General features: G+C 42.0%; 1 protein-coding gene across 1 annotated transcript in view; it reads left to right on the forward strand.

The window, feature by feature from the left end:
• INTS4 (integrator complex subunit 4) overlaps window positions 1–8002 on the forward strand; it is a 79478-nt gene extending 71476 nt beyond the window's left edge. The window contains exons 20-23 of the mRNA XM_006213647.4: window positions 857–1016; window positions 1239–1382; window positions 3428–3548; window positions 7589–8002. Of these exons, the coding sequence (XP_006213709.1) occupies window positions 857–1016; window positions 1239–1382; window positions 3428–3548; window positions 7589–7767 (604 nt within the window). The 3' untranslated portion in view covers window positions 7768–8002. The remainder of the gene's footprint in view (window positions 1–856; window positions 1017–1238; window positions 1383–3427; window positions 3549–7588) is intronic.
• Window positions 8003–14059: the final 6057 nt, after the last annotated feature.

Consider the following 14059-nt stretch of genomic DNA (forward strand, 5'->3'; position numbering starts at 1 on the left):
GGCTTTTCCGTTTGGATGAGAATAGCTCCCTATAGGGCTAGGTTGCAATACTGCACTTCACCAGTAGGGCCTGCTCTCTAGCAAATGATACAATCTAGCTTGACCCTAAGATCCTGACTTCAAATCTCAATGAAGTCCATGTCTTACTTTTAGTTTTAGATTCTTTAAAGTGAAGGATCTGTTTTTGCACAGTTGGGTTGAAGAGATTTTTGGAAAGGTGACAGCCCTGATTTACCACAGCTCCTCATCTGTTGTTTCAAGCTGCACATTCTTTCTTAATTTACCCTCTGAGTGTAGTGATATCACCCCCTCAGTGATACATTTTTTGACTATCCATTTCCACAAAGCAGAAGTACTGTGGAATCAGTCAGAGCTGGGAGTAAGTTACTTAACTTTTTTAGGCCTCAGTGCAACATTATCCTCTCTAAGTCTCTGGTATCTTTTCCTATTAATGATTATAAGCTCCGTTAAGACAGGCATTTTCTTCTCTTTCACTCACTGTTATGTCCCCAGTGTCTAGAATAGTATTCAGTACTTGGTAATTCCTAAAGACATTTATTTAATTAATTAGTGAAATTATAATATGAAAGTAATTCTAGCAATGCACAGAATTACTGGAAGGATTAAACAAGATAGTGTAAAACACTTAAGAGGATGCCTAGAGCATACGGGTATTTAATAAACAAGGCTATTATGATGATCAAGTTACTGCAGCATAATTATCTAGTATGGCTTTCCTCGGGAACCATGAACTCCTCCAGTTTATCACTTTTCCTGCCTCAGGGCTTGGAAGATGTTTGAGGCTCAGCCGGTGGTGAGTGAATTCATAGTCATTTGCTTCTGTTTATTCCTCCAGGTGTTTCATTGCCGATTTGCCCCACCTGCAAGACAGCTTTGTGGACAAACTTCTTGACCTCATGCCCCGACTCATGACAGCCAAACCTGCAGAAGTGGTCAAAATTCTACAGACCATGCTGCGGCAGAGTACCTTTCTACACCTTCCCCTTCCAGAGCAGGTCAGGGTCTGTGTCATACCCCTTCAGGCCAAATCCATCTAGAGAAATAAAACTGCTCACCTTGGTGATCTTCTTTGACCAATGGAGCAGCTAGGTTACGGCTTTTCCTCTTGTCGGCTATCATATGGACACTCATTAGATAAGGAGAGAGAAAAGCAAGGATCATGTTTTGTTACTCAGAGATGATCTGGCTTGAGAAACATATTTTCTTTTTGCTTACAGATCCACAAAGCCTCAGCTACCATTATTGAGCCAGCAGGCGAGTCAGACAACCCTTTGCGGTTTACATCTGGGTTGGTGGTGGCCCTGGATGTCGATGCAACCCTGGAACATGTGCAGGATCCTCAGAACACTGTCAAGGTCCAGGTCTGTCAGGTTTTGGTGTCCCTGGAACTTCTAAACTGACTTTGTGTTGAAACTTTTAACTTTATCACCCCTGTAATTTCTACTGGGGAGAGAGAAGAGATGAGGTTTTATAGAAAAGAGCCTGGGCATGAATGCCAGCAGTACTGCTGGGTATGGTCTGGAGCAAGTTACTTTAAACTCTGAACCTCAGATTCAGATTTGTTAGATAACTAACAAATAGGAATGGTTGATACTGAAATGAGTTGATGTTTATAAAACCCTTGGACCTGGTAAGGGTTCACTGAAAAACAGGGCTCTTTCTGTTCATACAATGTGAGGTTAAAACTTGGTGTTTCCAGGGTTACAAGCAAGCTATAATAAACTTTTCAGGCTGTGGGTAGGTCGGCTTGGTGAATAAAATTTATGCATGGGAAGCAGCAGTCACTGGAGAGTATTTTTCCCTAAGCTGGATTGATGTACTAGAGACATGTAAGAGATGCAGTATAGACAATAATCAATTTAACAGTCTGCAGTTAAGCCCCCAAAAGAGTACTTACCCGTTTGCCCATTTTTCCTTCCTTCCTTTCATTCATGCAGTGATGCTTGCTCTGCTGTACATGTTAAGGGCTAAGCAAATATATCAGAATTCCTGTCCTCAGGATGCTTAGTTTCAGTGAGAGACAGACAAATGGACAGGCAGCTGTAAAACAAAAGTTTAGTCATCAGTTCAGACAGGCACAGGATAAGTTAAGAATATAATGACCTCTTAGTAAATCCTTGATTGCTCACAATCTTGAGACCTACAGGGAACTAATTCTGAGCTGGCTGTGAGTTTGTGCTGCAGTTTTTTTTGCCTGTTTGTTTTTGTTTCCCCCCATTAGTGGTTCTCCATCCTAGCTACATTTTAGAATTATTAAGAAAGTGTTACAAAGTACTGATGCACGGCCTCAGCTTGTATCAGTTAAATCAGAATCCTGAGAGCAAGGCCCATGGGTTCCAGCATTTTTTATTAAACAGCTCATAGGTGATTCTGATAATGCACAGCCAGGGTTGAGAACCACTGTTTCACGTTGTCCCTGGAGAAAAGGTTGCTGACTGACTGAGCATAAATGAGATTGCAGGTAGGTTATGTTAGGATCATCTGCTAGACTCTACTGAAAAATCACCTTCAAACTAGCTCTACTACATGCCATGGCCAAACTGTTTGGATGCCTTTACAGGTGGGGAGATGGAGAACTCGCTGCCCAATCGCGGGACAGCTCTGATGGTAGGAAAGTACTGTCCACTTTACCTACCCTGCCTCAAACACTTTTGTTCTGGGCAGATGAAAGGAGTTATGGTGCAGGTGGGCTGAGACATACCTCCCTAGAGTTTCAAAGTTGAGAAACCTGTGAAGTTCCTACTTTACCCGTATCAGTGTATTCCCATAGCCCAGGTCTGGTGTGTTTCTAGGATATGCTTCATTCGTTCATTTAGCTCATTTATACACTATGCAGTGTAATAGGCCCTCTACACTGATAGCTGTGAGGCTCCTCTGAGTGCTGAGAGAGGGCTCTTTGGCAGTTTGTGAGACTTGAAGAACTGGCCAGTGATTTGAGCAGACCCTTCATTGAGCACTGTCTCTGTAGAAAGAGATAAACAGCTTCCTAGCTGCTTATGATCGAATGGAGAGTTACAAACTTACTCTTAATACTTGATGATTGGTGATGGATGCTGGGCCATGATATGATTCAGAGCCAGGGAGGGAGAGTCATCCTGATGGGGGTGCCTGGGAAGGCTTTTCATGTCAGGATTAATATTTTAACCTCTCCGTGTATTTAATAGAGGTACTTTATTCCTGTCACTCAGTCCATGAATTCAGGAAACATTTACCACACACCGCCTTGTGCTGGGGAGTGGGTAGAGAGATGTTGACAGTATTGTCCTCTCCTCCGGGGCAGTTTCTTGTGAAGGCTAGTGTCATCTTTTCTTTTCCTCCTGTTTTGGGATTCACAGCAGATGTCACCAGCAATTTTGTTAAAAGCTCATGGCTCTTCTGCCTCTTTCTTGTATCTGTCACCTATTAGGTCTTATATCCAGATGGTCAGGCTCAGATGATCCACCCTAAGCCGGCAGACTTCCGGAATCCTGGCCCAGGGCGTCACCGGCTTATCACTCAGGTGTACCTCTCCCACACTGCCTGGACAGGTAAGAAGTCAGTGGGCCAAGGCATTTGTTTTTTTTTGTGGTTTGAGAAATAATACATGATTGAACCAGGCCTACTTAGGGTTGAACTTAATTTCTTAAGGAGCTTAGAAGTGCAAGCTAGATACATTTAGACTAATTTGCTGTATTGCTTTGATTGCACAAGGCACAAGATTTTTTCAGAAGATAAAAAAGGAAATTATGATAGAATGGAGTCTCATGGAAAGAACCCTGGGATGAACACCAGGAGACTATGTTCTTATCCTAACTCTGCCATTGACTTGCTGTGTAATCTTGGACAAGCCACACTTCCTTCTGGAACTGTTCACTCACTTTGAAAATAATTCTCAATCTGCTATTTAGTTCTGAGGACTACTATGTCTAGAAATTAATCAGTTTTATATTTCTTACCAAAAATTTAAAATCACTCTGTTTGTGTATGAACAGTTCGGTTCATTCCCCCAAAACAAGTAAAATGACAACTGTTACTGCCCTGCCTTCCCACATGGGCTGATTTGTGGGGTAATGCAAAGACGACCTATTCATACTTTTCCATTCCTGTACAGCAACTGAGTAGAACCTCAGTAATTTGAGAAAAGATATGGAGGTTACATAAGTATTTTTCTTAAATTCATAAGAATAAAATGGGAGAATACAAGTGCAAATGACATTACATTTCAAACCTATAAGGCTGCTTTGGAAACTTTAAAATCAAAATTCAGTCTGCAGAACCTAAAATGTGGGGGAGAGTTGGCCTCAGTGGTGTTGCCTAAATCATTGAAGATGATTCAGAGGCATGGTTGTTATTGGAGAAGGTGGTTAATATCACCAAATTTGGTTTATTTTAGAAATACGTGGATGCCTTCTGGAATTTTCCTTCACTGTGTTTTGAATACATGAATAACTATTTTTTTCTCTTTTTTAGAGATCTCACAGTTTTTTTTTAATCCTCCACTTGTGCTGTGCTTTTTTCTTAGGAGAGTGGTAATTAAGTTTATTTACTTATTTAATGGAGGTACTGGAGATTGAACCCAGAACCTTGTGCATGCTAAGTGTGCACTCTAACCACTGAGCTATACCCTCCCCCATGAGTAACTATTTATTGCCATTATTAATGGTTTTCTTGTCTCAGGGGTGTTAGGTGGGTATGGATGACTTTATAAAGTTTTCACAAAGAGGAAGTGGTGCTGTTCAATGTCAGGGAGGCCCCTTCGGGGGGTCCAATGGGCCTGTCACAATGGAGAGAGCATCCAGTGTTGCTTTTGCCCAGAATCTGACTCCCTGAGCATCCCTCGGTCCATATTCTTGCTGCCTGGAACGTCCTACACTGTTTATCATAGTGCAACTCCACAGGAAGGTAGAGTTCCTTATTCTAGTCTCTTCTGATGAAGGGATCCTAAAAACAGGGCAAGAAATGCTGTGGGTCAGCACTGTTTTGCAAGGGCCAAGGCTGAGGGAGGCAAAACAGCATGTTAGAGCTCAGAAAAGCTTGAAAGGTCTTGAGGGGCATATTGATTTGCCCTTGGTTACAGAGCAGTTCATTGCCTGAACCAGGCCTATAGTCTGGGCTTTCCTGAGCCTGAAGAATTGTAATTCATCAAGAATCATCTCTGAGAGGTTGCTACCCAGTCACTGTCACAAATCTCTATTTTAATTTTCCATGCAATACTTGCTAGTGTCAGATGCTTTCTCATTTGTTTACTGACTTTGTCTCCAGTTAGAAAGTAGGCTCCATGAGAGAGGGAATCTTTACCTCTGTGTCCCCAGTACCACTATATCCTGTGTCCCTAGTGCCTGACATATAGTAGGTGCTCAACAAATAATGAAAATTGAATATAGGGTTTAAAATTTGCAATTAAAATTCATTTAATCTGTAAACAGCTTTGTGGTGGGAGTTAGTATTCTGATCTTCATTTTATAGTTGCATAAGTGGTCCATGGAGCTGATCAGTGAGGGCACTGAGGCTGGCACTCAGTTTTCCTAACTCCTAAATCCCTTGTTTTTTCACTATACCATTCTCCTATCTGACTTGGGACACTAAAGTGAGATGTGTTCTTATTGTGAATATGCCGGCGCCTTCTTTCTCCTGATCCAGGAGATGGGGCCTGATATTGGTAAGGGGCTTCTCCAACTAGTCCCTCAGCTCCCTACCAAGAGCCTCTCCTCTGGAAGACAGGATGCTATCAAGTCAGAGTTTTTGAGTCACATAGATGAGTTTCCAAATTCTGCCTGGCTTGCTGTGTGATCCTGAGAGAGTTATTTTACCACCCTGTCTCATTTTCCTTACCTTTAAGATGGGAGTAATAATATATACCTTAAGGGAGAGGGTATTAAAAAAAAAAAGAATATATACCTCATAAAGATGTATTCTTCCAGGCATGATAAGTAGGTTGCATGATTTGTCCCAGATGATCTTTTGTCTCTTTTTCCTACTGTCCCCTTCCTCTTGTTTTCTCTCCCTGCTCCCTTCCTCTAATGGCAGTGGCTTGAATTGCCATTCTTCCCACATGCTGGTGAGGGAAGATAATGACCATGATGACCATGTGGGATTTAGTCCTCTGACCTTACCAGGGATTGGTTACTGAAAGTGCTGTGAGAGCCAGGGCTGAGTTGTGGTCGGGGGTTTGCAATAGCCATCTAGGACAAAAGAAGAGAGCATAGTGGGAGAGCTGATACTGGAGCCTGGTACCAGAGGGCATTGCTAATTTCATCACAGACACACTTAAGGTTGGTATAAGGCCCCATATTAAATGGTGATGCTGGCATTGCCCTCTGGGGTTGGCTGGGTTACTGTGGCTGCCTGCACACCTTTCTCTCTCTGGAGGACAACAATCTACTCTCTGTTCTGATCCCTAGGGGAAAGTCTGGAAGTAACCAGGAAGATGTCTGGGGACTCATTGCTAAGTCCTGGGACCTCTGCCCTTATTGATTTTGATCCATCCAGTCCTCATTCCTGGCTTTTAAACTTCTTAGCCTTGAGCTCATCTTTAATGCTTGCCCCCTTCACGAAATTTAGGAAATTACCCAGTCACACGAAATTAAGGACAGCCAAGCTTGCACTGTTCTTTGCCTTTGCAATTGCCCTTAGTTTTTTCTGAAATCCTCTCCCTTTTCTTTGAAGCCACATGGTTAATAGAAAGATTAATTGCTTCAGTTTCTGAACTGAGCTCAAATTCTGTCACTGGTGTGGATTTGGGCAGTCACTTAGACTTTCTCAGAGCCTTGGGACTTTTTTGGGATTATGACAGTCTTCCTTTCATGGTATGGTGGGGTACGAACTCTTAGGGTTGTATGCTTAGCACAGAGTGAGTGTTCTATTCCAAAGCTTTCCTGGACTCCCTCCTTAATACTTCTTACAGACTCAAGTGTGCACTTGAGTCTCCACTGCAACTGTCTCTACCTCCTCAACCAGTCAGCAACTTGAGGGAGGTCTTTTTTTATTTTTGCTAGGGCCTGCTACCTGCAGACACCAGATCAGTATAGTAATTTCATGTCATGAGAGAATGGAAGGTCCGGGGACATGATTTTAGGTCCCTGAAACATGTTCCTGTTTGTAGTGAGAGTTTTTTGTCAGAATTTTTCCTAATGAAAGGCTTCTTTTCCACTAATACAGTTGAGTCCTCTGTGCATACAGCCCTGAGGCCTGAGATCATCTGGACAAAAAGAGCATGATTATCTGGGCACAAGAATTAGCCACACGCATGCACCTCTGTCTTGAGGCTGGAAGGCCTCTGTTGAAGGAGGGCTTTTAGCTTGCTCTCTGACCATTTCAGCAGCCATGGCTCTGGCTGCAGGGAGCCCAAGAGACCCGAGGAAGCAGTGGTGGCAGAGAAGCAGCAGCACATCTGCAGGCCTAGGAACAGCCTCATAGGATTCAGGCTGGGAAAGTGGTTTTGTTTGCTAAGTGGGGAGGGGAGGGATGCAGACAGATGAAGAAATGTTCCTGAAACCCTACTGCTTCCATCTTTGATGTTGCTTAACTTGACATTTCATCCCAATTACCAGGCATTACCCAGTCATAGAGGATTTTTTTTTTTTCCTAGAACCATGCCAGGTCGAAGTGAGACTGCTGCTGGCCTACAACTCCAGTTCACGCATTCCAAAATCCCCTTGGATTGAGGGTGGAGAGATGGCACCCCAGGTGGAAACCAGCATTGAGGGCACCATTCCCTTAAGCAAGTCCGTAAAAGTGTACATAATGCCCAAGCCCGCAAGGCGCTGAGTCACAAGCGGTCTTTATAGCCGTGTGCTAGAAGGCCCTTCTTGGGATCAGAGTGAGCCGGAAGCCTGGAGCATTTCACCTGGAAATGGTAATATAGGCATAAGGAGGAACATCTGGTATCAAACATTGGGTAAATTATTTTGCATTAAGAAAACAAAAACCTTCAGGTCAATCCCACCCCTACCCCACCCTCTACCCCACCAGCCCTGCCTCCAATAAAGTTGAGAGAAGACCAGGCTGTTCTAGTTCCTGACCTTAAACAAATTTGTGTGGCTATAGGTTCAACATTTATACCACGTGCTTACATTCTTCAGGTGTGAAACAAAGGTCCAATTTTCTGGCCACTTCCAAAGAACCAGTTATTGGAGCCATAATCTCACTTCTTAAAGCAGTAGTCTGTTTGCCAGGGCCAACTCCAAAGCAATTTTCACAGCTGTACTTTTCCACCATCCACAGTTCCTGAATGGCCCTAGATACTTGCTATCTTACCTAGCGTCTCCTTCCCCAGCTCAGACAATAGCTGGGCCAAGGACTGAATGAATAGCTGAAGAATGAATCATTTTCATCCCTGAGGGAAATTCTTGATCTTGCCTATCATTATCCTTAGAACCAAAATAATACAGAAGGGCCATATTTTAGGGGGAAAAAACCCTAAAAAACAAGATTATGGGAAAGAGGGATCCGGTGTAAGAAATAGTCATTTCCCACTACATCTCTGATGACTCCAGTGTTGGAGCTACTTCGCTGGCCTGGGCCACACAACTAGTAAATGACAGAGGTGGGAGGTGAACCCAGGCAGTCTGCCTCAAGGAGATCATAACTGCTTTAGAAGGACTAGGGGAAGAAGATTACTTGCAGGGAGCTTGCTTTTCTTTTCTTTTCTTTTTTTTTTTAACATTTTTATTGATTTATAATCACTTTACAATGTTGTGTCAAATTTCAGTGTTCACAATTTTTTAGTCATTCATGGACATATACACACTCATTGTCACATTTTTTTCTGAGTTATCATAACATTTTGTGTATATTTCCCTGTGCTATACAGTGTAATCTTGTTTATCTATTCTACAATTTTGAAATCCCAGTCTATCCCTTCCCACCCTCCACCCCCCTGGCAACCAGAAGTCTGTATTCTCTGTCTATTTCTGTCCTGTATTTATGCTTTGTTTTTGTTTGTTTGTTTGTTTCTGTTTTTGTTTTTTAGATTCCACATATGAGCAATCTCATATGGTATTTTTCTTTCTCTTTCTGGCTTACTTCACTTAGAATGATATTCTCCAGGAGCATCCTTGTTGCTGCAAATGGCATTATGTTGTTGGTTTTTATGGCTGAGTAGTATTCCATTGTATAAATATACCGCCTCTTCTTTATCCAGTCACCTGTTGATGGACATTTAGGCTGTTTCCATGTTTTGGCTATTGTAAATAGTGCTGCTATGAACATTGGGGTGCAGGTGTCATCCTGAAGTAGATTTCCTTCTGGATACAAGCCCAGGAGTGGGATTCCTGGGTCACATGGTACGTCTATTCCTAGTCTTTTGAGGAATCTCCATACTGTTTTCCATAGTGGCTGCACCAAACTGCATTCCCACCAGCAGTGTAGGAGGGTTCCCCTTTCTCCACAGCCTCTCCAGCATTTGTCATTTGCGGATTTTTGAATGACGGCCATTCTGACTGGTGTGAGGTGATACCTCATTGTAGTTTTGATTTGCATTTCTCTGATAATTAGTGATATTGAGCATTTTTTCATGTGCCTTTTGATTATTTGTATGTCTTCCTTGGAGAACTGCTTTTTTAGGTCTTCTGCCCATTTTTGGATTGGGTTGTTTATTTTTTTCTTATTGAGTCGTATGAGCTGCTTATATATTCTGGAGATCAAGCCTTTGTCGGTTTCATTTGCAAAAATTTTCTCCCATTCCATAGGTTGTCTGGGAGCTTGCTTTTCAAGTGTGCTCACATATTTCGAATATCTCAAGATGTGCCATCAGTGGGTTCTCGTGTGTCAACAAGGTGCCCTAAAAAAATCTGCTTGTAGATAAAATGAAGCTTGAAGCCAGGCTGAATCATACCATGGCCCAGATACAAGCACCTAATGACTGCTGGGTTGGAGCACAAATGAAAACATCAAGACCCATGGCTGTTAATTGAGCCCTTCATGCCATAGCTATACAAGGCCTTCCAAGGGAAGAATATGCTGGATCCTTTTCAGATACACTACCTCTTTAATAAAAATCCTTCTTGGTTATTCCCCATTTTACACGTAGGGAAACTGAGGCTTTGAGATAATGTCTGCCTCCTAAGGGGCAAAGCCAGGATTTGATCCTAGGTCTTAAAACCCAAAATACAGTACTTTTCCCCCAAAGATGACAGACTTTGCCTTAGTATCAAGATGAGTTTTTTAAAACTGCGTAATTGAATAGGCTACATAAGGAGATAAGGAATTGTCCATGCTGGATGTGTTCAAGTAGAAGTTGAACATGCTCCTGACAAGTTTGTTGTAAAGAAATTCAAGTATCATATGAGGGGATGGACTCAAATTTTAAATTCTCTGTGAAATATAAGAATCGAGTTTTCTGCACCTGGTTTCACACTTTTTCACTGAAGTGAAAAAAATGACTATATTACAGAGTCCTGGAAGGGAGCATAAAGATGGCTCCAGTGTTGCACCCTCATTTTACAAGTGAATGTGCAAGCCCAAAAAGACTGAGTTAGTGGAAGCCAAGTCTGGAACCCAGACCTCTTGATTCTTAGTCTAAAATGGTTTTCATGTCTTTTTCAGTGGTCTGCCATGTACCTCATCAAAGCCAGAAACTGTGTCCCATTGGACTCTATCCTTACCCCTTATCTAAAACCAGTCATCAAGTCCTTTAGATTCCACTTCCTTAAGTGTTTCTTGACTCAGTCCTCTCCTCAGTATACTTACTGCTTCTGGCTTGATGCAGCCATCATCATCTCTTCTAAAGTACGGGATTAGCTTCCTGATGAGCTCCTTGCCTGAAATCTTGCCCCTTTTAGTTCACTCCTCACACGCCTGATGGAGTCATCTTTCTAAAACTCAGATCTGATCACTCCTTACCCTGCTTTCACCTCTTTAAGTGGGTCACTTCTGGCCCCAAGCAGGGTTTTTCATGTCCCTGCTGTCCTCTCCATCCTCATACTCCCTGTCCCAAACAGTCTCTGTACTGCTCTGGCTGTAGAGGATTATCCATAGTTATTCCCAGTTCTCACCATGCTCTCTCTTGCCTCACACCTTTGCATCTGCTGGAATATGCTCTTCAGATTGTCTCCTGTGGTTCCTTTCTTTTCATACTTTAGGACTGAGCCTCATTCTGGAACCTGTGTCCCCTGTGGGCTTGGTGCATTGCCTCTATGTTCCCACAGCCTCCTTTACGTCCCTCAAGCATTGTATTTTCTACAGGTTTACAAATGTAATCCCCTGAAGCAGGTAGGCAGGAAAAAAAAGGGGCAAGTGGTCTGGAGGACAATGATAGAGACTGAAAAATCAGTGTAGTCTCTCTCAGAAGACAGTTGCTATTTAGCTCCACTCAAGTTGTGTTAAGTATGAGCCTGGTAATGTTAAAGCTGATTCTTCCAGAAAAGCCAGAAATCTGCATTTTCATGTAAAAAATATACACTTTAAAAATTTTGGTAACTAAAGTAAAAGTAAATTCTGAGACAAAACGTGTCTTCAGGTAGATTTGTGCCCGTTTGCAACTTCTGCATCATCACCGTGTGTTTACATATCTGTTTCTTCCAACCAATCTGTGAATAGCTGGACAGTAAGAATATCTGTGTTGTTTCCACAGCACAGCTCCTGGCACATACTAGGCGAGGAAAGAGTAAATGAGTCCATGAATCTAGAGCAAAGTTAGCAGTACTGTGGCTTGCCTGCAAAAGCCAGCCCTGAGAGTCAAGTTTCTGAAAGGACTTTGTATTTGGCTTTGACATGATTGACTCAGGAAACAGAATTATGGAGAAGGTACACACCTAGCAGTTGGCAGACTTCTTGTCTTAGGAACCACTCAAAGCTAGAAGAAATTAAGTATGGGCAGAGTGAGGGCTAGGCAAGCAACTTACAAATTGAATCAATGTTTAATGATTAAGGCATGGGACTAGTGTCACAGAAAAATAGCTTCTCCCAAGGCTGCATATTTCTAGCACTGGCCAGGTACAACAGATTCAGAAGTAGGGGTATTTATTAGCAGGTTCTACACAAAGTTTAATAACTTCACTGTCAATTTGGTCTCTAAGAAGTTTGCACTAAGTTCTCTTTAATGTAGAGACAGCTCACTTAGGAACACTGATTATACCCACACCTAATTCAACACTCACTGGAGCTGTCTTATATTTGACAAAATTTTTTTTATTGCATCAGAGAAACAGTCTGAGTTTTATTGAACATCACTCCTGGCTATAAGTGTCTGGCTTTATGAGGGAACTGAGATCTAGAAAGATCCTATCATCTGACAAGTGGCTGGTTGCAGAAAGGGCACTGAGCAGGGCTTTCTCAGACCTCTAGGTTGAGTGTCAGGTCTGTGAGGATTTCTTGCCTATGGGCCTCCTAAGGAAGTGGTAGAAAGAGATCAAGACACAACATCTAATCCTTGGTTCTAATCCTGCATTTTCCACATTCTTGCTGGGTAAACCTGGAAAGATCACTTTCCATTCTGATGGCCTTAGCTTAATTTTTCTTGTCAATCCACATGTTAAGTTGCTGTTCAGTCTGTGGATTGCCTGCACTTAGGTCAGATCCTACGTGGGGCCAATCAGGTGATGGGATCATGTGGAGCAAAAATCAGCTTTCTGTCTGTGGCTTCAACAGGACTGGAGTGGAGCAACTTTAGTTATGGCCATGATAGATAGTATGCCTAATAAATGTCTAGGTAAAGAGTTGCCAAATATTTGGTGAATAAATAAACCTCATCTCATTCTTTAAGACTTGTGTCATGTCCTTAGGGATGTCTTCCCTAATTTTCCTTCCATTCTGGTAGGATAAGTTAGTTCACCCTTTGTGCCACCACTAGACCTGATATAACTGTTATAATGTTAACACACTGTATCATTATTTTCTTGTTTATTTGTCTCTCTCCCACTCACATAACTTCTGAGGGCAGGAACTATAACATTCATTTCTGTACCCCCAGGGCCCAGCAATAACTGGTCATTAAGAATATTAGTAAGAGACTCTCAGTAAATGAGTATGAAAGAGAATTACTGAATAATGAGTGAGAGAATAGATAGTTCCTTTGGGTTCCAACATCCTATGAATCTGTGAAATAATAAGCTGCTATATTAAGAACCATAAAATGAAACTAGTTGGCTTTACACAGCAGCCCCATTAGTAGAAAGATAATGACAATGGTTTCAATTTATAGACTTACTACATGCCAGGTAGTGTGCTAGTAAGACTTTCTATGAATTACTCTGTTTAATACCTGTGATAACTCCAGGTACTAATACTATCCCAATCTGACCAATGAGAACAGTGAAACTGAGAGATTAAATGCCCAATCAGTGAGTGGCAGATCCTATCATCTGACAAGTGGCTATTTGACGTCAAAGCCCATATTCATAACTCTTTAAAGAGGAAAAAATAGGGTAATACTGATAACTGTTAAAGTTCCGTCAGTCTATTGTGAGGCTTCATAAAAGCCACCTGGTTTAATAAAACAAAGACTATCCCTGCCAGTAGGAACCCTTCAGAGGCATCTAGTCTAGCCCCATCATTTTATCATGAGGGAATCTGAGGCCCAGAGAGAACTGTCTAGCAAGGCTCAGGTTTAGTTAGCAGGACGGCCTGCCTAGATCCCACGTATCAAGGCATAGCTCCTTTTACTGTTACTGAATTGCTCCCTCAGTTCATTCAGGGTGCTGCTCGTATGTCATTGCATAGACTTTCCCTGACCACATATCTGAAGTAGCCCCCATCACTCTTCTTTATTTTTCTTCATAATAGATTCTACTTACATTATGTATTTATTTGTTTACTTGTTTATTTTACCCACTACAATATAAGCTTCAAGAGGACAAGACTTTTACTGCTGCTTCTCTGGAGCCTGTAGCAGTGCCTGGCATATAAGGTACTTAATAAAAATTGGTTGAATTGTTGGCTAAACATTCCTAAGAATCAATTGTAATGTGATTTTAATGCACTGAAACTTTTCTTTGGCTTTCAAACTTCAAAGCAGAAGGCTGTCTTCATTTTTGCCTTTATTTGTGCTTACTTCTGGCCTACCATTTACCACAATATTAAACTTTGGTAAACATCTGTCTCCTCCCCTGATTTTGAGCCA

This window comes from Vicugna pacos, chromosome 10 (genome assembly GCF_048564905.1).
Source record: "Vicugna pacos chromosome 10, VicPac4, whole genome shotgun sequence".
Classification (NCBI taxonomy): Eukaryota; Metazoa; Chordata; class Mammalia; order Artiodactyla; family Camelidae; genus Vicugna; species Vicugna pacos.